At 43.6% G+C, this 27,362-nt stretch overlaps 1 protein-coding gene across 12 annotated transcripts in view; it reads left to right on the plus strand.

The window, feature by feature from the left end:
- Positions 1 to 27,362, plus strand: part of CDIN1 (CDAN1 interacting nuclease 1) — a 232,516-nt gene that overhangs the window by 160,153 nt on the left and 45,001 nt on the right. Inside the window, exons 11-12 of one of the 12 annotated variants that reach the window (XR_013369963.1) lie at positions 1,003 to 1,128; positions 2,855 to 3,695. The exons of 7 other annotated variants lie outside the window; for them this stretch is intronic. Coding sequence is in view for 1 of the 5 variants with exons in the window: in XM_077880510.1 (XP_077736636.1) it covers positions 23,851 to 23,899 (49 nt within the window). In the remaining 4 variants the exon portion in view is untranslated. Of the gene's footprint in view, positions 1 to 1,002; positions 1,134 to 2,135; positions 2,793 to 2,854; positions 3,696 to 23,850; positions 23,963 to 27,362 lie in introns of those variants that run through there. 4 more of the 12 variants (XR_013369961.1, XR_013369962.1, XR_013369964.1 and 1 more) reach the window with 4 other exon arrangements.

A 27,362-nucleotide genomic window follows, 5' to 3' on the forward strand; every position in this document is an offset into this window, starting at 1 on the left:
GAAGAAAGACCTATGATATTTGTGCAAAATAATAATGAGGTTAAAAATGGAATTCCAGGCTTAGCTGAGAGAGCAGTGCTTCCTGCTTTTTTTGTACAAGTGTTTCTCACGATTCAGGATGATCACCTTTTCTCAGAGCACCACTGTGGCGGGTAAAGAATTTCAGCAATTGAACAACAGTATCAAATTCACTTTAGGGACTCTCCTTAAAAGTTTATTCCAATCGTTAACAGTCCTGGAGCTGGTGGTGTCTGCCAAGTGCTCAGCGCTTAGTTCACATGCAGCAAATTTAGCATGACAAAGTTGCTCCTGTTTTTTGCAAGTGGGAAACCTGGAGCCCCAAATAGAGCCTCATGCAGTAAACTGCAGAATGGAGATGAGATCCGAGAGATACAGTAGAAGGGATTATCTGGGATCATGTAGATGGTTTGCAGTTGCCTTTGTATGGCTACTGGGTTAGATCATTCTTGGCAAGTTTGGTGAATTAGTATCCTATTCCTGAGTCCCATTTCAATACCTAGTTTGGAACTCTTCCACTCCTTGAAAACTTCCATTGAAATTTTTATCAATGGTATTTGCATAGACAAAATGGAATCAAACTATTGACATGTAGGTTGTTTTTTTAAAAAAAAAAAAAAAACGAATTTATGTGAATGGTTTGTCAGTAGAGATAATTTAGCCAAAGGCACCTGTCTTCTCTAAGGACTGCCTGAAAAGACTTTTAGGAGGAGCTTGGTGCATTTTTGTCCTTAAAATAAAGCTGTTTTTGAGGTAGGAGAGAAGCTTAGTTTTTGAAATGGCGCAATGAATAACAAAGGCCCCTTTTTAACCCCCCCAATCCTCACCCCCCAAAAAAGACTAAAAAGGACATTTGTTAGACTCTTGAGGAAGAATTGTGCTGTTAACAAAATAGTCTAGATATAAGAAAAGAGGAAATTGTAGGAAGAGGAGGAGCAGATAGTACTAGGGAATGCAGGACCCTGGAAACAACTTGTCTTACAGAGATGACTGCAATCAAGCTGAGATTCAAAACTCAAAGAAACTCAAGAAAGCGTGTTTATAGTGAATGAAACAGCTGGAAGATCAACTTTAGCAGACCATCCAGTCGCTGAGTATAGACACGCAGGGGTATGCACGTGTGTCTCTCCCCACTCCCGCCCCCCCCCATGCCCCATCCCTCTCAGTGGCCCTGTATACACACACACACACACACACACACACACACACATGCACATACATAGTGGCAGACAAGTGGCCAAGTGGCCAATAAGCAGTCTTCGTAATGGAGGTTAGGTGATTAGTATTTCTGGATTTTTAGAATAGACAGAGCTTATCATTGATTTGAAGATGGACAGTACACTATTCCGCCTCCACCACCCCCCCCCATTATTTAGTGGATGTGTGCTGAGGATGACCAGAATTAGATGTGTGTTAATGTGTCTTGAGCCCTGACCTAAACTGTAGATGAGAAGGCTCTTTAAATATTAAAATGCAGAACAAACAGAATTACTTATGCAGTAGGAAAATGCACAGTATTCTAAAGTCAAGTCTTATCTTTTTATGGGGCCAGCGATTGCAAATGCATACATTTCTGTCCAAAAGTAACTTTTTTTGAGAACTCCCTTTCACAAAAATACTAAATTGCTCATCTTTCTCTTTTAAAAAAAATTCAAGTTATAGAGTAAATAACTTAGGAGTTATCCAATCTTTGGAATTTATCCTTCCTACATGTCAAAGTTTAAGTGCTAGGTTTTGTGTATATACTCTCACAATATTGAAAAAGCCCTAAAGAAAAACAATTATATCATTGTTTTCAAAGAACCCTAGAAGCAAGGATAAAGGCTTTCAGAAAAGAGGGGGCAGTATTAATAATTATAGCACCTGAAGTCAGATGCAAAATTCTGTCCTAATTATTGGTGATGATTAATTGAGCATAAAGTTACAAGCCTTGAAAGAATTTCAGAATTATTTTTCTTTGATTTTTTTTTTACCCAAAAAAAAACCCACCCCATCATTTTCTATTTTAGCAGTTTCCACAACTTAAACATTAAATTCTTATTGTTTGATTTCTGTTATATTAGTAGTGTGTGTTTTGCAATTCTAATCTTCACGTTTTTCTTTCTTTATCACTGAAGTAGGCCTTTTGAAGCTGGGAAATTTTTCATAGCAATATTGACAGTGTTCACATTTGCATGATGACAGCCAAGGAATGGAGCAGTAATTTTTGAAATTGCAGAAGTATTTAGAACACTGATAAAAGCTGAAATATATTTTTGATGGATTGAAGTTAAGCATACATGATTTTTCCTGCTGTCAAAAGGCTCTGAATTTCGTGAATATTTGCCTGCTGCGAGAATGCAAGATTAACATCACAACCATCACCCGGGCACCCAAACCCTGCAATTTAATAGCTTTTTAGGTTCTTTCCTTTTTCTAAACAGCAATTAATCTCATTTTAGTACAATTTTCTCGTTTCTGAAGTCGCTCATTGAATCGCTGTTTTGTTCATATTTGGCTTCAGCTCCTCTGCATAGTCATTAAAGTCCCAATTAATGTCACCTTTAGCTGAAGAGTACTCATTTTTATTGAGAAAATGACAGTTGCTGCCATGAGTAGTGCAGTGTAATATACATTAATTGCCCTGTAACACTGGTAATTACGAGTTTTTCAAGCCTCTCAGTAAACTGTCATGCCTAGACAAGACTGTGCTAAAATAGATTACTCATTAGGGAGACCTGTCCTATTTTCTGGTGGGTTCTTAGTGTTGGTTTAAAAAAAAAAAAAATCTTGAGCTTGAACAAATAGTTGCCAAGAGCAATTTCCTACAACAATATCCTTGTGTTGGGTTTTTCAGCCATCACTTAAGATTGCGGTCAGCAAACAGACAGAGTGCAGTGGACGCTACAGATGCTGAGTCTTGAGCATTTATTTATGTGGATCACAAGAGCAGACTTAACGGTGTTTCATTCAGAGTTGAATACGGCATATAACTGAAGAGTCCTCCTAGAGGATGTTGTGTTAAAACAGGTTCATTCCCCAGTGTTCAGAGAATATGTGAGTGAGCCAGCATCTACACTTGCTGAGTCTTAATCACCTCTGTACCGAGTCCGGCAAGGAGCAACGTTGATGCCTTTATTAAACAAATCCGTAGGAATACTGGAGCAGATAAATAACTTTGACACTGAACATGGAAATCTTTATATATATGATTTTAAGGTGCAGTTTTAAAAACAAAATGGGAATCATTAGTTGGAGAGAACTGATATAACCTTACATATGAACTACTGGCCCACAATCTTTTCTGATATATAGTTGCTGACTGGTGCACTTGGCAGCAGGCTTCCCCCCCCCCCCTTTCTCTCTCTTTCAAACTGTGTTCCTAATCTCAGTGCAGATATAATTTTCCCATTCCCCCATTTCTATCATATTTCACATGTTGCTGTTTTAACGCAAAATGGTCAATGTTAAAGTCCATCGTTGCCCAGAACTGACGTAAAGGGAACCTTTGTTGTATCCTTGCCTAAAGCAGGTGTTATAACAATCTGCTCTTCCCCTCTCTCTCTAAATGAATTTTGTCACAGCCTTTCAAATTTTCTCATGGTGATGAGCTAATGAAAGTAGATGGTACAATTTGTGCTGACCAGGTAGCAAGTGCCAGCTCACAGCTGAGGATGGTTTAAAAAAATAAATAAATAAAATATAGCATTATATCACTGATTTACCCATTACACAGCATTAATAGTGAGAGACCTTGGTGTGTTTATCTGTTTGTATTGGTGTGCATTTATCGAATTGTTTATGACAAGACTAATTGGGATAATTGTAGACACTGAAATTACCTGTCAGCTATATGTAACCACACTCCCTTTCTTTCTGACAAATGATGACAACTGAGGGACCCCGTAGCATTACTCATGATAGCTTTTCGAGTGGTAATAAGGACAATAGGGGCCCCGGCTAATTTGACATGGACAGCCTTCACAACAAGAAGCCAGCTAAATGACTTGTCAGGAGGGGAAAGGAGTCAGGAAAGTAATGGAGTCCCCCATGGCGCCCTGACAGGGAGATGAGGCAATTTCGACGGAAAGTGAAAAGGCTTCAGTTTGTCAAGTATTTAGAACAATCAGAGAACAGCTAGAGGCTGGAACCTGACAGTGAATTTGTGAGGCACCGTAGCAGCCTCTCACAGGCCGGCCACTGGATGGCTGCACGGGCTGAGGCGCAGGCCGCACCCCCACTTCCACGGAGCCCAGTGTTGCCGCCTGCGCCCCAGGCGCTGTTTGACACGACGGCAGTAATGGCCAAGCTCCTGGAGGCCTGCCGTCCTAGCCTGTTGAAGAATGGACGCCCCGGAGGCTGAGGGCGGCCCTCCCGGGCCGAGCCACACCCCGGCCTGGCTCGCTGGGCCCCGCACGGCGCCTGTCCCTCCGATGATCTGAGGCGACGCGCTGCCAACCTCGCAACAAGCTGGAAAATGGGTTGAAGAGGCTTCCGACCCCAACACGTCAGAGGTGGCTCGGGTGCCAAGCACTGGAGTGACACTTCGGCAACTACATCATCTAGGGCTTCCGCTTAGGTTTCAGTAGGGCCGATCTCTTTGTTGTAGCAAAGCCAGCTCCTAAACTGGGTGAGGCTCTGGGCCTTGCTGGGCCTGGGTCTCTTCGTTGTGTACAATGAGAAAAGACGAGTTGATCACATTTGTGCAAAAAAAAAAAAAAAAGTGACGGCACGATCCATATGCATGTGCAGTTTAGGGTAATTTTATACAACTTGAAACCCATCGGCACTTGCAGCAGATTTTCCTCCCCCCACCCCCACCACAGATCCTTGGAAAGGCAGCAATACCCTTCACACAAGGAGTAGATCACCTTTGTTAATAGGAACTTCCTTGTGAAGATTTCAAAGCATTTAAGCTATAGAATCTATCCCTTTGAGGTGCCTGGGTGGCTCAGTTGGTTAAGCATCTGCCTTCAGCGCAGGTCATGGTCCCAGGGTTCTGGGATCGAGCACTGCATCAGCTCTGTGCTCAGCAGGGAGCCTGCTTCTCCCTCCCTCTACCCCCACTCATGTTTTTTCACTCTCTTTCTCTCAAATTAAAAAAAACAAAAATCTGTTTCTTTAGCATTGTCTAAAGAAGAAAGTGTGTATTCCATACACTCATTTAAACTGTATTATTTGTAAGTTTTGACCTTCAGGTGAAAAAGAAGTCCCTTTCTACAAGATACAGATACATATCTTAATATATCCCTGCAATTCCTCACTATAATATAAAACACACAGAGTTTCGCAAATATCATTAAACTGGACTAGATAGGTTGCCTCATGCCCTAACCAACAGTTGAGAAGGCTTAGAAACTCATCGAGAGAAACTACCTGTAAAATGGTCTTGTTTCTGCATTTATGCGGGGTGAGAGTGTATGGGAAGGAGGACTATCCTTACGCCCGGTGACCTAGTTGGATTCGTGCACATCCAGTTCATTCCAGGGGTTTTGAGTCGTTTGAGGGGTCTTCATGCTTTGAGAGCAGAGTAAGCATTCCAGCGTACCAAATCCCAGGGAGGAATGCCTGGATCCCAACCCTGGGGGCCAGGACACCAGGAGCACTTTGGAGATATTGTTCATGCTTCTCGTGAACATTTGCTCAGCTAAACGTTTTCTTCCCTTTAGGGAGAAAGATTTTTATTTCTGCCAACACACCCACCATTTGAAATAAATTGTAGTTCTCTTTTGATACTAATACATGCTTAATTCTAAAAGTCTGGGGGATCCCTGGGTGGCTCAGCGGTTTAGCGCCTGCCTTTGGCCCAGGGCGTGATCTTATCCTGGAGTCCCGGATCGAGTCCCGCGTTGGGCTCCCGGCATGGAGCCTGCTTCTCCCTCTGCCTGTGTCTCTGCCTCTCTCTCTCTCTCTATGTCTATCAGAAATAAATAAATAAATAAATAAATAAATAAATAAATCTTAAAGGTTTATTAAAAAAATAATAATTCTAAAAGTCTGAAAGCGGCAAGGTCACAAAAGGAACCTAAAATCACCATAATCCCAGTTCATCCCCATTAGTACTGTTAATGTTTCAGCAAACATGGGATTGTAAGGAATATGCTATTGTATGTGCTCTTCACCCAGAGGACACGGAGATTGTTCCTCATGTCTCCTGTCTCTACATCTATAGCTCTGCATCACCCCCTTGTAACTGGTTCCTAATGCTGGCATTCAGTGGAAATTCATAATTTATTTAACTTCCCACCTGCCAGAGGTACTTGACAGGTCAATGGCAACAGCGCTGTGGTGAACATACTCATGACAAAATGAGCGAATATACGGAGCACGCAACGGCCTCAGTCAACCTCTTCTGTCTTGTGCCGTCTGCCCTGTTATAAATGGAGAACCTGGGCCACCCGCGCTCTTGGTACCACGATATGATGTCTTGTGATCATCTCAGCTGCTCCCCTTCAGCGTCCAGCCAAAAGAGCCATTTCATGACGCCCCAAATTCATTTATCCAGTTGCCTGGTAGCAAACACAAGCAAAGGCAGCTTGTGCACGTACGCGTGCTTTCTGCCATCTAAGCTTCGGAGCTTGTGATTCAGCTTGTTTCACAGAAGAGCAAAGAAAGGGGCCGTGTTGTGCTGCAAAGATCCAGCATTTACCCATTGCACAGAACCTGTGTCATTCCTTTCCTACCTCTGTCCCCACCTGAGGCCCCCGTGGGAATCCCAAACAAGCTCTTCGTTCCCTGGGTGAAATTATCAGCAGCCAAGGGACACCTGGGGGGCCCAGGTTGAGCGTCTGCCTTCTGCTAGGGGCGTGATCCTGGGGTCCCGGGGAGCCTGCTTCTCCCTCTGCCTGTGTCTCTGCCTCTCTCTGTGTCTCTGATGAATCAACAAAATCTTAAAAAGAAATTATAAGCAGCCAATAAATGTTCATTGCTCCTGTTACCAGTATTACTCACACCTCATTAAATCCCCCTGCCAGCCCATGACTACTTCTTTAGGGCCACAGCTCACTAACAGAGCTCCCAGGTCCAAGGACAGGTGGAGTGTGGAGGCCGTCAGTGGGTATGATGACATCACCCGGCACAGAACACTTGTAGCGGTGGCTTCTCTACCAGCAGAGCAGGGGCTGCCCACTGCTGTGGGGCCCGGCCACATTACATCCCATCCCTTTATACCCGGTTCTTCTTCCACCCCCGCGTTGAGTTCCTCTCCTTCCACTCGTTTCTATTCTGCGTGCTCACCTTTCCCTTTCTGACTCCTTGCCACCTGCCATTTCCTAAGGTGTGCCTCCACCAGAGCGAAGGCACTTGTCATTAGAAAGTTGTGTGATGTAGTACCTGCGGTGTCTGCTTCTAATTCCAGATCTTTCCGACCCTCAAGCTCTGGAATAGGTCACACTTCTCTCCTCTCGGGACACTAGATATTTTAGATCATTCCAAGTGGTCTCCTGCCCTCTTTCCGGTGCCTTTGTCATAGCTGTCATTATAGGTTGTTTCAGTGACACATATAATTGCTTCATTGCTAGGAACTGGCTTAATGTTGTCACAGACCTTATTGGCTCTTCTTACTTCAGATTTACATGCAGCATCCCAGGGCTTTCTTTAGGGCATTTATCATTTTTCCTCCGAATGATCTGGTGACAGTGTACAGCTACTCAGGTTTTCATCAGCCAGCAGATGATACAGTCTTTCTTCTTTGCTGCCACGAGCCAGAAAAAAGACAAAATCGAGGGAAGCGCTTTTCATTACGGCACTTCAAGGGGGCCCTGTCTGGGAATCCGGGAGGGAAGATTCCTGAAGTTGCAGCACCCTCACACTGGAGGATGCTCTGGCGTGGGCAGCCCCCATCCCTTCCTGACGCCTGGAGTGAAGGCGCCTCATCCTCACTGATGATGCCAGCCCGGCTCTCATGCCGCCAGCTGCGCATCTTCTACGGCCTGCTACCTTTCCTGTTTCCTTCCTCCTTCAGTAGGAGAAAGTCTGAGGCGTTTTCTAGGCTCTGAACTGCTGCTGCTACGTAGTGGGATAGGTAAGGTTTTGTTAGGCTTCTTGGAGAGGCCCCTATCCTCATTTGGAGAAGGAGGGGAAAAACTAAACTACGAATTGCCTCCAATTGCACGTGAGGGGCGGTAATAAATTTTATGATCGGATAGGAGTTGTAAACGGGGCACTCCTCGTATGTGGAGATGATGGTATAAACTGTGCTAGGTTCATGGGCTGGCCCCCGGTGTCTGGCATAGCCGTAAAAGGGCTCTCTTACTATTCTAGAGGTATTCTGTGCAGTAGGTCCAACCTGACTTTCTTATCTCCCATCTAGAGACTGAATCTAAAATGCTCAGACTCTTCTAAGCAGAAAGATTCAGAAGTTCCAGGTCCATGAGACAAGATACACTTGGCAGGAGGGCTGCCTCGGTGTTAAGCATCCATAAACCAGTCTTTTCACTGCTTTTCTTTTTCTCCCATTTCTAACCAGTCATGTTCCTTAAACTCTCCATTTTTTTTTCTTTTGTTTATAATGTAGTCGCTTTCTTAGTAAGAGATTCCTGAAAAGTCTTCTCCCGGTGCTTCTGAGCCTCTCAAACATTGGCCACTTGGTGATAAGATCTTCTTTGGTCACTAGTGTTCCTTAAAGTAGTGAAGGCCTAGAAGATTATTTATAAAGCTGGCTGACATCATCCAGCAGTTTTCCCGAGTTACCTTGTAGACGACTCTTGCTCGCTCACGCAGCCCTGCCTCGTGATTGCTGGCTACACTTGACAAGAGCCAAGATTCTACTCGCTTGGCTTCATAAAAAAAGAGGACTCCCATCCGCCTCGATAGGGTTTAGAGCTTCCCCTGACCAAGCCACATAAGATCCAGGTTCTTTGCGGGCCCTGAAAATGTCAAAACACTGCATCCCCCCATCTCTGCCCTCAGCTGCTCCATACTTCCGTGTAGTGGTGTGAAACCACACTCTTAACTTCCATTTGGCCAAGGAGGTTCTGTCTGCTTGCGGAGATCCCCCACACACACACCTTGTAAGTCTGTGTCCTCTGAATAAAGATCATCTCTGCTTCAGGCAAAGAATGAGCTTCTGGTTCTACCCAAAATCAGGTTCTCTTTTAATTAGTTGCTCCATACAGCAGTTGTGATATGTAGGGGGTAAACAGTAATTGGAGGGAGGTGGCAGTGAAAGTGCTATATGGACATATAAAATGTCCAAGGGGCATCCTGTGCGAGTCTGGTGACTTTCAGGGTCCATCCTCTGGATGTGCACCAAAACAACCCAGGAGCTCAAGAAGTCACTCCAATAAATCACCCTGGCCACTCAGACTTCAATAAATAATGAATGAATGAATGAATGAATGATTGGGGATGGAGTCCTAGAGAATGAGTCTTGAAAGTGCAGAGCGAAGTGTCTATTCTGTAAGTTGGTTTATCCGCCGTGATCAATGAGTGAAGCCAACAAGCCGGGTCAGAAGTCTCCTGTGGACTAAACCAAGTCAAGCCTTTTTACTTGCATTCTGTTGGTATTTATCATTGTGAAATATGCTCTGTGTAAATGCAGAAAGCTGTAGCACCTGTATTTTCTGCACCATGATGTGACTCTCAGTAAGAATTCTGGGTTTTTTTCCTTTTAATATTCAATTAAAAGAGCTGTTTTCATAGTGCCAGAAGACTCATTTATCCAGTTGTCTAGTAACGTATAAACAAATGTAAACAAAGGTAGCTTGTACATATGCATTTGTTTTCTACCATCTAGTCTTCAGAGCTTTTGATTCCACTCTTAAAGATATTTAATAGGCAAGAAAGGGTAATGCGTTGCCCTGTAAAAATGATGCACTTATTGTTTTACATGAAATCTCTGTGTGGATTCGTTGCCCACCCCCACCCTCATCCCACACTCCCAGAGCTATGCAGACAAGCCTTGCCTTCTGTGACATGTTCATCCTCATTCAGTCTGGCCCCACACTTCAGACAGGAACTGCAGGCTAGCTGTCCCCTGGTAACTGTCTTCCCCTTCATACTTTAATAAAATGCCTGATTCGGGCTAGGTAGATCGTCATCCAAAAATAAAGCCCCAGTTCCCCTTGCGAGATGTGCCCACATGGCTAATTTCTGGCAATGGAACATCAGTGGAAGCATCCCGAGCAACTTGAGAAATGCCCTGAAAGAAAGGAGGTGTACTGTTCTCTGCTGCTCCTTACTTCCTGCTGCCAGGAGTGTGGCCGTGTGGTGGCTGATGCTCCGGGTGCCGTCTTGGGCCATCAGAGGGATGCCACGCTGGCCGACCCTGGTGGAGCAAAACAGCAGGATGCACCCAGGTCCCTGCTGACTGGGCCTGGGGCCGCCTCCTTCTGAGCTCAGGTTATGTAAGAGAGAAGGGTACTATCTTGTGTAAGTCACTGCTGTTGTGATTTGTCCTTCACTTGCAGCAACAGAACTGAGTTCTAACCAGTCCGGTGAGAGAGATGTTACGGTGTGTGTGTGTGGGGGGGGGGGGGGGGGGGGGGGAGTTGGATCTATACCAAGAGAGTTTGTGTAAAAAAAAATAGCATCAAAGCTAAAATGTGAACTCAGTACTTTTAACTCTGCTGCTAGCGTTTTTCCCATATCTTCACGGGCAATTTGAGAGGTGGTGGTGGTGGTTGTGGTGGTGGTTGTTGTTTTACTTGACTATTATAGGGAATTTTACATTCCATATTTTTTCCCGAATTATGAAATTTGAAAATAGACCTTTTAGCAGTGTTATTGAGGTATAATTGATATGCTAGAAAATGCACACGTGTCACGTACACATATCGATCATTTTGGTCAGATAGGACTCCGTCTTGAAATCATCACTGCGTATCTATCACCTCTGGGGTTTTTGTTTGTTTCGTAGTTAGAACACTTACCATGAGATCTGCTCTTTTAACAAATGTTTCAGGGCACAATACAGTATTTTCGACTAGAGGCGCCATGCTGCATAGATCTCCAAAACTTGCTCATCTTGCATAACTGAAACTATGCCCACCGAACAGCTCCCCACGTCCCTCCCCACAGTCCTTGGCAACCACCATTCTACTCTCTGCTTCTAGGAATTTGATTATTTTAGATACTTCACATAAGAGGAATCATGCAGTATTTGTCCTTGTGGGACCAATTCGTTTCCCTTAGCGTAATGTTCTGAAGGTTCAGCCATGCTGTAGCATGTGACAGGATCGCCTTCTTTCTTTAAGGCTGAATAATACCCATTTCGTTGTACATGTGTACAGTATTTTCTTTATCCTCTCCTCCGTTGATGGGTTTTTTAGACTGGTTCCCATATCTTGCCTATTGTGAGTAATGCTGCAGTGAACATGGGAGTACAAATTGCTCTTTAAGATGCTGCTTTCAATTCTTTTGGATTTATACCCAAGAAGCAGGATTGCTGGATCATATGGTGGTTCTATTTTTAATTTCTTTGAGGAACATCCATACTGTTTTCCATAGCAGCTGTACCATTTTCCATTCTCACTAACTGTACCAGAGTTCAAATTCTCTGCATCCTTGCCAACACTTATCCTTTGTTTTCTTCACAATAGCCATCCTGACAGGTGTGAAGTGATATCCCTTTGTGGGTTTGATTTGCATTTCCCTCATGATGAGCGATGCTGAGCATTTTTTTTACACACTGGCTGGCCATTTGTAGGTCTTTGGAGAAACGTCTTTTCAAATTCTTTGCCCATCTTTTAATCCAATTACTTGGCTTTTTTGCTAACGGTTTGTAGGAGTTTGTTTTATATTTTGGATGTTAACACCTTACTGGAATAGAGCTTGCAAATATTTTCTCTCATTCTATACGTTGTCCTTTTGTTCTGCTGTTGGCCTCTTTTACTTGCAGAATGGTTTTTAGTTCAACGTGGTCCCATTTGTCTATTTTTGCTTTGTTGCCCGTGCTTTTGGTGTCATAGCCAAGAATTCATTGCCCAGGCCAATGTCAAGAAGCTTCTCCCCTATGTTTTCTTGTAGGAGTTTTACAGTTTCAGGTCTTACATTTTAAGTCTACAATCCATTTTGAGTCGATTTTTGTATATGGTGTAAGATAAGTGTCTAATTTCTTTCTTTTGCATATGGATATTCAGTTTTCCCAACACCAGAAAATGGATCTATATTTTTAATTCTAAGAGCTCACTCTGAATCTTGGAAAAGGTCCCCTCCAAATGTGTTACAACTCAGCAATTTGTTTGGAATAAAATTGTCATAGTCTGTTCTGTGTTCCCTACGTGATGTGTGTGGTATTGGGTTTTGTGAGTCAGACCGGAGCATAACGAGGATCAGCAATTCAGGCCTGCCGGCAAGGGTTGTTCCAAGCATCACCAGAGTTTGCAGCCCATCCCCTTTTCTGGAGGTAGCCCCGCAGAGTCCCCCAGTAATGTCAAATCCGTTGAGTTCTAGTTGTGAAAGAACTACTTCAAGAGAGTCGCCACCGTTAAATGTTTATTAAGTGTTTATAAATGTATTAGTCACTGTGCAAACAGAGGAGCAGGTGGTCTTCCTGCCCCCACCTGTTCAGATCACTAAAGCAGAGCCACCTGGAAAGTTTCACGCCGTAATTGACCTTCACCCTTCAGAACTTCACTTTCATTAAATTCAGCAATGAGGACTTTGACATCTCCTGAAATATCATTTCCATGTGCCCTTTGTGATTAGGTATTAGCCCTGTGTGAGTCGTGCGGGGTGAAGCCGAGATCCAAGTGTGCGGCCGCCCAGGAAGGGAAGCGCTCTGGCAGGCCGGGGAACGGGGGGCTCAGGGGGCTGGTCGGACAGGTGCTTCTCAGATGCCTCGCACCCAGGACCGCCTTCATTTTAAGGAATCCCCCTCCCCTTACGGCTCGTGCTCGTGCTCGTGTCTCCTCCTGTCCAGCTTGCTTTAACCTCCTTTTCTCTTTCTCTGCTCTTTCCCTCTGCGTATCCTTTACTAAGAAATTTTTCTGAAAAGAGGAACGGGGGGCCGGGGCCGCCGGTGGCGCAGTCGGTGGAGTGGCCAACTCGAGGCTTGGCTCCAGGGGTGCTCTCGGGTCCTGGGACCAGGCCGAGGCCCTCACGCTCCGACGGAGCTGGCTCCAGCTCTTTCCCCTCCTTTCCTCCCTCCTGCCTCTGCTCGCTCAGCTCTCCCTCTCCCCCCTCCTCTCTCCCCCTTCTCTTTCTCTCTCATGCGCCCCCTTCTCCTTCTCTCTCTCCTCTCTCCCCCCCTTCTTTCTCCCCCCTTCTCTCTCTCCCCCTCCCTCTCCCCCTTGTCTCTCCCTCTCCCCTTCTCTCTCTCTCCCCCTCTTCTCTTTCTCTCTCCCCCTTCTCTCACGCGCCCCCTTCTCTCTCCCCTTCTCTTTCTCCCCCCTTTCCTCTCTCCCCCCCTTCTCCCTCTCCACCCCTGTCCTCTATCTAAAAATAATCTTATAAAAAGTGAAAAAGGGAGAAAATGGGGAATTTGATCAAGGGAGCTTAATCTCTCCTAGTATCTGTAGTAGTAATCTGTGGCTTGGTCAGATGAAGGAAGGAAATAGGAAAACAAAACAGGGAATGTAAAGGACGGGGAGCAAGAGGTGGGGGAGGGAGGGAGAGCTAGGAGAAAGTGGAAACTGTCTTAACTCCCTGCAAAAGGCAACTCCTTTCTGATTTTTTTTTCCTCATCACTAGAGCAGTGATTCTCAAACTGCTGCACAACAGAATCCCCTAGTAGGTACAAAACCGCAGCTGCCTGAATTGCAAACGCGCCCCCTGGGGTGGACACCCCCCCCACCCCCCCACCCCCCCCCCCCGGGCTAGTGCTGGTTAAAACTCCCTAGGTGATGCCAATGGGCAGCCCAGTAGAGAACCAGAATTGCAAAATACTGGCCAAGCCCCCTCCCTGGGCTCACAAGATGCATTACCTCCAGGGTGGAGGGACACGGGGTGAGAAGGACACCTGGGGTATTTGATACCTTGTTTTGGGTTGCTAGGTGGTTATTTGAGGCTTTTGCATTCTATATTCCTTATTGCATGTGATTGATACCCCGCTTGAAAAAGCAAAATATCCCCATATCCATACGTGCACACATTGATCCCTGGTCCCCTCCCTAACGCCCCCTGGAACATTCACTTTGTGAGGTCTAGATCATGGCCTGGGGCCAAGGCCAGGGCTTGTAAAGCTTCCCAGCTGATTCCAGTGCCCAGTGGTGGGGGAGCCAGTGTTGGAGAAGGAGGCTGACCAGCTGCTGTGTGCTGTGTCTCCGCAGACCAGAAGTACTTTATCTCCAGGACAGGCCTGGAGACCCTCCTGGGCTCTCTTCCTAGATTCTATATTAACAGTTACCCTATTGGTCACACACATTTTCAGGTAGACTATACAGTCCCTTATCTATAGGCCCTCAAAACGATTTTTTTAGTAAGGTGGCACCACAACATTTGGGAATCAGACCTAAGCGGCACTCTTTAGAGGCTAGAGACCTCTCCCGTGCTTCGAAAAGTCCTAGGTTTCTCTTCAGAAATACTAGTATGTTTAAGAGTAGCTTGGTCCCCACTATGGGTATTACCGAATATAGGAAACTGATACACTTCTAATTCTGATAAATGAAATTCTCCAAGCTATCTGGCTCAAGGGTTTCAAGTGAAAGATTGTGGAGCTACAGTTTCTTTACAAAATTAAATTCTAGTTTTGCCTGCGGGTCTGCCCTCTAGGGCAATAGCCTACCTCCAAGGGCAGGCTGTTTTCCAGTTGTGTCTTGGTTTGAGTTATACTGACCGGATGCATGTAGCCCACCATCGCATCACTGAGCCTGGCACGAGGAGGCCCTGATAGGTGTATGCTGAAGGAATACTGGAGTCTGTTGCATCTTGATTTCTCTAGTTTCCCTCCGAGGGTGGCCTTTTGCAGTCTTTTCCTTAAATCGTGGTAGCAGCATGCTTTGATGACCTCTAAATATATGCAAATTCCAAAAGGATTTTGTTCCAAGAGGAAGTCAATCTTTTGAAGATGTGTTTTAATTTTTTCCGAAGTTTTTATTTAGATTCTACTTAGTTAACCCTACAGTACAAATAGCTTCAGGTGTAGAATTTAATGATTCATCCCATAAAACACCCAGTGCTCATCACAAGTGCCTCCCTTAATACCCATCACCCATCTAGCTCTTCCCCCACCCACCTACCCTCCATCAACCCTGTTTGTTCTCTATAACTAAGAGTATTTTTTGGTTTGCCTCTCACCCCTCCCACCATGTTCATTTGTTTTGTTGAAGGTACGGTTTTAAAGAATGGATTGAGGGGTACCTGAATGGCTCAGTCAGTGAAGCAGCCGACTCTTGATTTTGGCTCAGGTCGTGATCTCAGGGTTGTGGGATTGAGCCTCATCTCAGGCTCCTGCCCAAGGTGGGGGTCTGCTTAAGATTCTCTCCTCTCTCCTTATTCTCCTTTCCCCACTTGCACATGCTCTAAAACAATCTTTCAAAAAAATAAAAAATTGATTCCTGAGGTAGGAAAGAGAAGCCTGCATAATCCAAAAGTGCTGTTGCAAACAAACCAACGTGATCAGCAGTATAGTCTTAATGATAATAACTTGTGCTCTAGTGCCCTCGCCTGCATTGTCACGTGCGTACCTCCTCTGCTAATTTTCAGGTAGACTTAGAACTCAGAAGTTCCTCATCATGCTGATGTCAAGGTTCAGGTGGGGAAAAAATGTAAAGATTCCAGATGCGGTTATGGTGTTCATGAGTGCCCTCTCAACTTTGACCCTGTGAGCCATAGAGACCTAGTGAACTGGGTTCAAGCAAAGGCCAGAGAGATCTCTACCCACCTTCATCAATGATCCTTGGCTTCAAGAGACTTTCAGGATCTAGGGCTATTGGTCCCACGGTAAATGGGACGGTCTGTCAACCCCTCGTCAACCCCTAGATCCACACTGCCCAAAAGAACATTTTTGCCATGATGGAAATGGTTTATATCTAAACTAATAAAACAATTAACCACATACGGCTATTGAATTTGGATGTGGCCAGCACAACGGAGAAAAATGCATTTTTAATTATATTTAATTTTGATTTTAATATTACACGAAGCAGTGTATCCAATATCCTGCTGGATAGCACAGCTCTAGATCTGGGGCTATCAGGGCTTCTTACTCTAATGTAATGGCTGGAGCATTATGGGGTTACCAAGAGAAGATCACTAGCCTCAACCTTGGCATATGGGCTGAAGTAATTCCAGGCAGAAAAGTAAATAAAGCAGAACAAAAGCCAGAGTGGGGCAGTGTTACAGAGCCTGGCATAGTCAAAGAACCATATGTGATCCTGTTTGACTGGATGAGAAAGTGGTAGGAAGTAGACTTTCAGAGAAGCAAGAACCTAAAACCTCATAAGCCGTGACAAGAAGCTTGGACTTACACCCTTGGACATGCACATCTTCGGAGGGTAGATAAATGGTCTAGTATCAAGATCGACTACGCAACGAAGCCTTTCAGCCTGTCTGGCCAGGCACAAACGCCTTCAGTGTGTTGAAGGTGATCCTACAACCCCAGCTACTGCTCTCAGGTTAAGAACCCTGCCGAGCAGTTATCTGTGCCACTTGCGCGGTCTCCGGGCCTTGGCACCTGCAAAAGCCACTTCCTAAACACCAGAAGCATGGTTTGGCGTGGGGTGTCCTGAGGTTGAACTGGGAAGAGCATTCTTCCTGTGGTCTCTGCCGATGGCTGCTTTGCGGTGCTAGGAGCCAGAGACGCTCCCCTTTTGAGGACCAGGGTTACAGGGGCACCTTCTCACAGCTCCGGCACCTGCCAGCCACTGACAGGAGTGTATATGGGGGCAGAGGCTTCACAATTAGATGCCTAAGATACATGGAGACCCAAGATTTAAATTTAGATGAAGGGGCACCTGGGTGGCTGTCAGTTTGCCTTCGGCTCAGGTCATGATCTCGGCATCTGGGGATTGAGCCCCACACTGGGCTCCCTGCTCAGCGGGGAGTCTGCTTCTCCCTCACCCTCTGCCCCTCCTCACCACTCCTGCAAGTGAGTCTTCTAAAATTTTAATTTTTAAAGAAACTTATAAAAATTTTAGGTGAAGAGTCTCCAGTCTTAAGTACTTTCCAAGGGTCAACTGGAAATCCATAAGAAAAAAAAAAAAAAAACAACCCTATACCTTCCCTTGATTTTAGTTTTTTTGGTTTTTTGATTCCCAATTGAGAAGTCTTTGCACCATTGAAGGGCAGGTCTTTGCACCATGGATTTTTCCTGTACTAACATTTTTTTTTTTCTGTACTAACATTTTAAAGTAATTCAAAACCTTGATTTTCATGGACTTCCACCATTCTAAAACCGAACCGGAGAAAAATATAAATAAATAAAACCTAACCAGGAATTCAGCTTCTCACTTAGCAAAAAATAGAGTTTGAAGAGTAGGAAGACTTCTTCGCTGAGACTGTCAAAATCTCTATATATTTTTTTCCTTACTGAAGAAAAAAGCGACTAATGTACTAGGAGGAGCGGTGTTTCTTTCTCCTGAATCTGGTATCACTTTGACTTTAATTTTGTTGTGAGACTCCATCTTATCCGTGGGCTTCCTCGGGGGCGTGATAGGTCAAGCCATCTTCTCCTAGTACTGCATTCTAGAAGAAACAAGTGTGAACCAAAAAGAAAATAAATCTGCCCCATTATTAAATTTGTGCTCTTGACGCCTGCCGTTGTTACTACCGTAACAACCGGGGGGTTAAACTGTTAGTTTGACAACTCGTAAAGCTCTTTATCATAGAAAGCAAGAAAAATCAATGCCGAATTACCTCAGGAATATTATTGATGACCTAAATGTCATTTTCTGTTTTTATTACTTTTCATTGTATTTAGCTTGTAATTCAAACCTCCCTCTAATTAATTTGGTTTGGCTCAGTTGGAAATGGAAAAAGCTAACTATCTAATAGGTGACACATGTCACAGAGAAACCTTACAACATCCCCATTTCCCCCAGATCAATCAACCATGAAACGACTTGCCAAACTTTTGTTTTTCTTGCAAATTCTTAAGAAACACAATAAAATTAAATTTGTCTAGTCCAAAGAAACGGGGGGAGAAACATGAATGCACGAGAGTGACCCCCGAAAGCGCAGTTTTATCTGGCTGTAATCTCTCCCCTAGTTGTTAAAATATCCCGAAGCACTTGATCATGTTGCGTTTTAATTTTAGAGCCGTGTGTTCTATTAGCGGAGTGCACATGTTCCTGATTTGAACTTCTGCCTCCCCGGCTGTTAACCAGAACTCTCGGCTGGCTTGGGCAAGGTCTCGAGTAGGTCAAAGGCCTAGAGTCTACATCTTGGTTAGATCTTACCCTCATGGAAAGCAGAAGCCTGGGTCAGGGCAGCGGAGCCTATGACGGCCCCTGATTAAATTAGGCCTACATTTATCAACTACACAGAGAGTACACTTAACCTTTCAACTTGAGAGTTTTGATGGATCTTTCTTTTCAAACAAGGAGGTGAGTGTTTTTTCTGCCGGAGTCTTGGTCCAACAGCAACGAAGTATAACCTGCACCTTTTCCTAATTTCATCTACCACCAGATTTAAACGACAACAGCACGTAAGATGTACTCTGGGAAGTATGGGCTCTGTTTTCCAAATTCATAAGTAGGATATTTTGACATTTATGGAGAGCTACCATTTTCTATCCCTTTCATCATTTTTATAGGTGTTTAGTATTTTCCTTTGGTTTCTCTTAAAGCTATTTTTTCGTTTGGGTCAGTAAATTAAGAGTTATTTTGTCAATTAATAGATGGGTCCATATCATGAGACGTGAGAAACCACTTCTAGAAATTTGATTTCTTGGGGCATCTGGGTGGCTCAGTGGTTGAGCATCTGCCTTTGGCTCAGGTCATGATCCTGGGGTCCTGGGATCGAGTTCCACATTGGGGTCCCCGCAGGGAGCCTGCTTCTCCCTCTGCCTGTGTCTCTGCCTCTTTCTCTGTCTCTCATGAATAAATAAAATCTTTTAAGAATTTGATTTCTCTTAACTCCCCTAAGTATTTTGCTTAAATATAGATTTGGAACCTTTTCATTTCTTCAAAATGCATTGTTCAGCTCTCAAGGAAATTCCAGTAAACTGAGACTGATTTGAGTAATACGGTTTTAGAATAGGTTTTATTCCTTTTTTTCCCCTCCCAGCTCCATCGACTCCCCTTCTCCTGAGGAGCCTTTGGTGCCTCTGACTGCTGGGCAGCCTGACAGATTAGGGCTTGCCAGGGACCTCCCTCACACCCTTGTCTCTATTGAGTAGGATCCTGGCAGGACGATGGTGGCAATGGGACTGAGGCCTGAGGAATGGCCTGGATCCACTAGAAGGGACTCCGACTCCTTGTTCACTCATTCACTAGGTCCTCCTTGTGTCTCCTTGGCTCTAGGCACAGAGGCTTGGGTGAAGTAGGGGGTGAAAAGTACCTGCCCTCTTGGAACTTCATAGGTTCTTCTGCATCAGTATCCTTGTCCTGTGTCTACACAAGGTTCTGTATAACTACATGCCATGGCCTTCCAGATAAAATTATTCTTAGTGTGAAAGGGATTGCTTTTCCTGTCATTACATTGTTTCCCCAGTGCACTTGTTCAGTTAAGTTAGCTCTTTTCACGTGACATCTATAAATCCCAGCCTAGAATGCAGGTTCAAAGTGGGGAAGGGCAGCAAGGAGCCTTCAGGAGGAATTTTCTTTCCTCAGATTAAAGGGAAGCTAAAATGAACTCATTTTAATTACTTTAGAGTGGTTGCCAATCACCCCACCATAGTGTACTCTTCCTTCCCCCGTTAATGTGAAATCTAAATCTTAGAGCCGTGTTGAACCTTTCCTAAAACATGAGGTGGCTTTGCCAATTCACTTTCATTTGGAAATAAGTTTTAAATTTCCAAATACATGTATAAACTTACAGCTTCAAAACTGCTTCATGCATGGCTGTTATCGCTGTTTTTATGGCAAACTACTGATCTTAAGGCGATGTCATTTTAAAGGTGATTCTGAATTTGATATTTAGCAGAAAAAAAAGGACCATCATTATCTTTGATAGGCACATTTTTATGATGTTCAATTTATTAAATATTTGATAGGGTTCAGTACACGTTACTGATTGACCTAAGTGTTAACCACAATTAGGAAGATACTTGTGTTTAAATTAGTGATGGGGGAGGGGAAGAAATATATGTACTCAAATTATTTCTATGATTTTCTGTTTCTAGATAATTCCCTGTACCTTTTACAACCAATGAAACTCACTTTTTTTCTTTTGTTCACTTTTTTGGACAGTCCTTCTTGAGCTATACTCTTTGGGTTTTTTTTTTTTTTTTTTTCCTTAGATCTGAAAATAATTCATTGCCTCTCCCCCCTCACCTGGCTTTTTCAGAAACTTAGTATTAAATATTTAAGGACTGCCAGCTTCTAACTACTGAGACCATACACAAATTCAGACATCTAATCAACATTTAGAAAATATTTATTAAGCACCTGGCACACACCAGTTCACTAGGCTCTGTTTCAAGACATTAGATCTAAATCTTAAGGTTTTTTGTTTTTGTTTTTGTTTTTGTTTTCTTTTCTTTTAAGTTGATTGAAAAAGTATGGCTTGATGACCCAACTGATTCTCCTGGGGAGGCCTCGGACTTATTCCTTCCAGGTCTTCACTGACTTGATTCCCACCCCACCCGCCCCCAGTGTTTCAGCCCCTTGTGAACAGCATGCAGTGTTCACATGCCCGGGAACATAATCCTGAATACCAAGTGCCCAGTGACCACAGGGCTAGCTGGGACTGATTGTTTTAAGACTCCTGTTGCTCTTTCATGTACTTGTTCTCCGTTATCTGCTGCTTCAGTCAGCTTTCCCTGGCCTGGTACCCAGTGCTGTCAGGAAGTTCTGAAGCCACGGACTCCCACAGATATCTCAGATCGGGGAGCAGAGGAATGAGAGACACCTGGGGCCAGCCTGGGAAGCCGCTTGAAATAGAGAAGTAGAGGCTCTGTGTCCTTAAAAATGTTTCATTGCATCTAAAACTCCTTTTTGTGGTTGTTTGCCTTTTCATTCCCAGCTTACCCACTTTTCCTTTTGTTTTGCCTTTAAAATATTTTAACAAGCCTCCTTTCCACCTTCATATCCTCTGCAATCATTTTCTTCCTCTCCTTGCGCTTATCCCAGAGAAATCGTGTCTATGAGACTTGATTGTGAAATGTTTCTGAGAATTAATCAATAACACCTTGAGGTTTTCCAGCTTAATTTGTATATATTTATCTTGGAGTACAGTACACCTCTTTCTAGCCTGCAATTTTGCAGTTGTTTGGACGTTGGCAGGTTTTAGGGGTGGGAGGGGAAGAAGTTATATTTTTAGCTGTAGTGATTCACTTTGTAAGTGGTGTACACTGTAGTCTGTCCTCCAGTTGATTTACTGCATATGGAATCAACTCACTCTAAGTACACTCTACAATTTCAGTGGTTTACAAAACCAATAAAAATATAAAATGCTGAAATAAATATTTAAGATTCCTTTTCTGCATTGCACTAAAGATATGATGAAAATAAATTTTAAAAGAAAGTATTTGCGCTTGAGGAATTCAGGTAAAGTCATGAAGCTATAATTAAAAACAGTTGTAGGGGCCAAGTAAAATTTGGAGGAGATAATTAAATTTTACTATTCATCTTATTTTTATCTTCTATTCAATTTAAACAAAGCCAATCTTGATGGACTATAAAATACACCATATGTTGTCATTTTAAAATAAAGTTCTGTATCTGGCATGTTTGCCGTGTGGCTGTATGCCACCACTCCCTGCATCTGAATCCTTCTCAACACAGGAGCTACCAATCCATTAGAGTCCCAAATGATGAAGCTGCAAGCTATCTGATTTTTAGGTGCATCCCTGGCCTTACTCCTCCTTCAGACCTGTGCTGACTGGGACCACTGTCATCTTCTCTTACAAACAAGCCAGACCCCTTCGTTAAAGGCCATCTCACAACTCACTCTATACTGAAGTTGACGTTGTTTCTTCAGTGTTAAAAATCTCACTCCCTACCAAAGGCCTTTCCTGGAGATCGTGGCCCAAAGCGGGAACTCCATGATTCCCAAACCTGGCTACACATCAGAATTAATGGAAATACTTGTTTAAAATATAGATTCCTGGAGTACCTGTGTGGCTCAGTTGGCCGAACCTCCGATTCTTGGTATCAGCTCTGGTCAGGATCTTGTGGGCTGTGACAGTGAGCCCTGTGTCAGGCTCCACACTCAGTGGGGAGCCTGCTTGAGAGTCTCTCCCTCTGCTCCTCCTCCAACTTTTGCACATTCATGCATGCACTATCTCTGAAATAGTTAAGTCTCTTAAAACATAGATCCCAGAACCTCCTCCAGCCCTACTACATCAGGCAGTCTGGGTCTAAGACCTAGAAAGATGCATTTTATCTGCCCTCCCCCCCCCCCCCCCCAGTCACTTCTGATCCAACTATCTGGTGTTCTCTGTTGACATTTTAGGAACCACTGGTGTAATAGAAAGAACCAGTAATTCCAGAGTTTGTGGGTCCCAAGTTCAAATCTTAGCACCTGTGCTTACCAACTGCCCGGCTTATTAGACCTTGGGGTTCAGGTCTGGCAGACAGCAAAATTCCAATCTCTTTGCCAAAGAATCTGGGAGGGGAAGGATAAGAAATCACACAACTAGGTTGGTATAGCAGTGTGACTATCATCATCTGAAGGTTGTCCAGTGAAACAGACTGCTTTCCTGACTGGCATATGGTAGCTGGTCTCATTTATGTTTTGGTCATATTGTACTGAGTATCAGCAGCATTCCTTACTCCCCTCTCTTGAAGTGTAAACAAGTTTTGTCTTTGATCCAGATCTCTCACAGTCATTTGTGCTTAGAATGATTCCAAATGGAGAGTGAGTCTCAATTTTCTATACATTAAAGCGTTCCATCACATAGTAAGCTAAGACATGGGAAGCGCTGTGTGCCAATTTGAGACCTGAGATTTCAGTGTCATTCAGAGATTTTCCCCTCCTTCAGAAGAAGTGACTCCTAAAGTCTTAGTTTCTGAAGTCCTTTCTAGTTCTATCTCAGGTAGCCCCCTTACATCTCGGTGAGTTCATGCCAACAAATGCTTGGATCAGAAAACCCCATTAGCCCCCTAAGATGAGTCAGGAAACCTACTTCAAAGGAGACCTATGTAAACCAAAACTATGAAGCATGTTAAATTGTTTTAAACTATTGGTTCAGCCAGTGGCTGCAATCACTTATGGTATAATTATATTACTGTACTTAGAATCCTATCAAACAGGATTAAGCAGGTGAATTCCTTTATAAGCTCTCACATTTAGACCTACTTCCACCCTCTACCTTCTCTTTGGCTTTTGAAAAGGATGCCCCTCTTGTGGCATCTGGGTCAAGCATCCACTCTTCGTTTGGGTTCAGGTCCTGATCTCAGGGTGGTGAGATTGAGCTCTGCATCAGGCTCCATGCTCAGTGTAGAGTCTACTCGAGATTCTCTCCCTCTCTCCCTGCCCCTCTTCCTGCTCCTATGTACTACTTTCTTTCTAAAATAGAATCTCTGAAAAGGAATTATGCTCTCTCACCCTCTCAAATAAAATCTTTATTAAAGTAATAGAATTAAGAAATACTAGGCCCAAGAGGGACTTTGTAGATCATTGTGGTGTACAGGCTTCTTATTTACAGATGAGAAAAAAGGATCTAAAAAGTCTGAGCCTTACCCAGTTAGAGTCGGCATCAGGCCTGGAGTCTAGGACTTCAGTTTCTTATTCCAGCACTTTTCTTAATATACTGAATGAACAGTTGATGGCCTATACATCTAAAGAGATAGTAGGTACCCAGTTTACATTTTAAGTCCATTGCTTTTCCAACAACTGGAAAACATACTCATTGCACACTCATTTCAGCCCTATGAAAATTTGGAAAGAAGTTGGAATACACAACCAAGAGTCTTGATGCCACAATGAGATTGGGAGCACTGAACTGTCATCCAGAATGGTAGTCTAGATTATCGGAAGCTTGGCGGTCTTTACTCAGGTCAGTTACTCCTTTGTGTTTTCATCCATGAACATTGTTTAGGGACCAAACTGGGTGCTGGGCCCAGTGCTTGGGCTTAGGAACACCAGAACACCTAAGATCCAGTCCCTGTCTTCACAGAGCTCTCAGGCACACACTGGAGGAGTTGGCAAGCCAATCCAGGTCGGGGGCAGCATTCCATATAGCAAGGGAGGCAGCACACCGGACACCACCCAGTGTTCAGAGGGGGTCCTGGAGGCCTTCCTCCTTAAAAAAATGGCTGCTTATTTCCTCAAAAGGCTTTTGTCTTAGAGGAGAATAGTTTAAGTTTGTGTTAGCAGAGTCATGGCCAGTATACATGGTTTTCCTTCAATAGGGATTCCTCTCTCAGAGTAGTCATGGATCACCACCAGACCAAGAAATAGGAGCTTGTTTTCTTTTATGAGACAAACTACTCACCCTGGCTCTTCCAGGGTGTCTCCACTTATTCCAATGAACAGGGAGACGTTCCCAGAATAAACTCTCATCACTCAGTCTTCTAGTCCAAATACATATGATAAACACCACTGTAAAAAGTTAGTGGTATGACAAAAACCATACAGAGGAGACCTGACTGCACGTAGAAGTGTGTGGGTGGGGTTATTCCATAAGGTCAGCAAAAATCTGATGGTGATGCAGCCACTTATATTTTACAAGAAAAACGGATGAAAATTGCTTTTAAATACTGCTAATTCACCTCTAGCCAATCATCACTCTCCGTTAGCAAATTCAGCATGTTTGCTCTTGCTTCACATTGATTCCATCCTAAGCTGAGAAATGGTAATGACATTTTGAGATTTTGAATTTTTAATGATACTTTTAAGTTGCAAACAACTCTTAAGCCAGAAGAGCCAAGAGCACGAGCAAGCACGCTTGTGCGTGCGTTGATCTGAACTAATATATACAGGAGTGTTTCATCGGGGATTTCTCCATGCATTATAATACAATTGCATTTTTAAACCAGCCAAACTATTGATGGCTTTATTGAATGGAATAATTTATTACAGAAGTATTTTAGTCAGATGACATTTCATCATCAAATAACAGTAAACACAATAGCCATTTCCCATAAGACTGTTCTCTTGAGCCAAGAGCTTAAAAAAATAAAAATATACTTGCCTCGTTCCAAACATGGCATTGTACTACAGTTGTTTATTATGCCAGAGAAGAAGAGTTCTGCTGACCAGACATGGTGGACCAGAAAAACATGCCATTGTGTCAGTTCATCCTGAGAAATCTCCATATCTTCCCCCTCCTTTCCTAATAATGTATGACAAGTAGAGATGAATTTTTAAAATCCAAGTCTCTTTTATGCCATTCATTGGGATAATACCATAAAGTCTCTCCTCGGGTACTCAGAGTATTACAACATCAATGACCTGTCAGCAGCTGCATAAATTCTTTTTTAAGACTGTAAAGCTATGGTTAAATTCTAATTTTCTAAAATAGGTTTAAGTATGGGGAGAGCCAAAATTAGGTGCACTTTTCTTGCTAGAAATCAGACCACAAATTGTACATTGTACTTAAAAAGAGGATGAAGGCGGTCCGGCCGCACACCAGCAGTTCAGCAGATTAATTGGAGCATGCAGATTTGTATAAAAACATATGTTTCAATTGGGGAAGCCCTTTTTTTTTATGCTGTTTAAAAGTTTTTTTGCAAGTTCCTGTGTCTAATTTGTACATTATCTAATTCTCCCCTGGAAATCTAAGATTAAACTATATGCCAGAGATCCAGGACTTAGTCCTTTTTGTCAAAATGGGAATACCTTCTTCATACCTTTCTCCCAGTTAGTTAGTGGCAACCCTTTTCACTTAGTAAGCCTCAAAATGTTCATTATTTTTAAATTGTTGCGTGATCTTAAAATGTTGCCTCGTTTAAACAAGGCACAGACTTGGGAGCAAGAGCTGGAGCCTCTGAGTCTTGATTCACGTGAACATATAGTGAACATTTGGGAAATATAAGTTGGAATTTGCTGGAAAATGTGGATTAAAAATAACTCTCACATAAAGATTTGAGATAAAGTATGCAAAATGCCTGGCAGAGTGCCTGGCACTTCCCTGGGAGGGGGGTGGCTGGGTGGCGTCTCACTGTAGGGTTGGAGGTGGAGGTGGTAGCTGAGGGAGCCCCGTGGAGGAGGATCGGTGGTGGCTGTCTGTGGTGGTGATGAGCTTGGACATCTAGGCAGTTATGTCAGTTATTTCAGGGGAAGAAAGCCGTCTAGAAAGCAGTACTTGCTTAAAGCAGTTGTGAAGAGCTTCACATTTAACTTTCTTGCCATATTCCTAGAATGCAATTTGGACAGTATACAAGTAAAAAAAGAAATATCAAATATCACTGGTCTTTGTGCCCTTGTTTGCTTAAGAATGTGTTGGCTCCAAATTTTCCTGTTGCCCTTATTACATTTACTTTGCGGCAGTGGAGAATCCCTCATTCTGTGGCTAAAATCTCCAATCTTAAAGATTTGTAGGAATTTTGGTGGACCTTGTCTTAAATAATGCTGGAATGATGAGTGCCCCAATCTCTGTACCCTGCACCCCACCCCTTTCCCTTTAGCTCTGTTTGGTTAGATAATCCCCCCCTTCTTGATTTCTTCATGTTTTTCACACCTCTCCTCCCCTCTATTTTTTTTCCCCTCACTCCCATAAACATAATTATTGCACCATGGCTACTGGTGTAGAAAGAGGCTGGAGGTCCTGTAGATTTTGTTTTCAAAACCGTTCTCATGCTGATTTCATAGTACCACATATGACTTTTTCCAGCCGGAGTGAAACCATCATCATCAAGTACTGTTAACTTAGGTAGTACTTTGTTTTAGCCACGAGGAGATGAGTTATCGCCCTGAATGATCTAACGAAGTTGATTCCAAATGTCAGGGTGCTGCGCTATAAGGCTCAGTTGGCTTTTGCACAATTTCACGAAAATGGGCCCCTCTGGCTCTTACTTTTGTGTATTTCTAAGAATGGTGTAAATGATTTAACATTTACATGGAGGAAGTTCCAAGCTGTTGAACCAGCCGAGGGAAATATCCATACGTCAATCAAAGAAGAGCTAAGGCTGTTCTCACGTACTTGGCTTCCCAGCATCGTAAAATTATGAATGTAGTAATTTGTCAAGAGGCCCTGAGCAATGATGACCACTAATCTCCGTCTTTCTGATGTTCTTCTGGACTCTCCTGTTAACTAAAGAGCATTGGGTGGGCCACACACTTGGACCTGCTGGGCTTTGGTTGTTTGCCTGAAAAAAGTCGGGTGATCACTGACCCTCTAGGAGTGCATGACTTTGTGACCCAGCAAGTTCAGTAGCAATGTATTGAAGGGGGAACTTAGGACAAAGCCCTGTCCAGATAAAAGTGACATGGATACG

This window comes from Canis aureus, chromosome 32 (assembly GCF_053574225.1).
Source record: "Canis aureus isolate CA01 chromosome 32, VMU_Caureus_v.1.0, whole genome shotgun sequence".
In the NCBI taxonomy this organism is placed as follows: domain Eukaryota; kingdom Metazoa; phylum Chordata; class Mammalia; order Carnivora; family Canidae; genus Canis; species Canis aureus.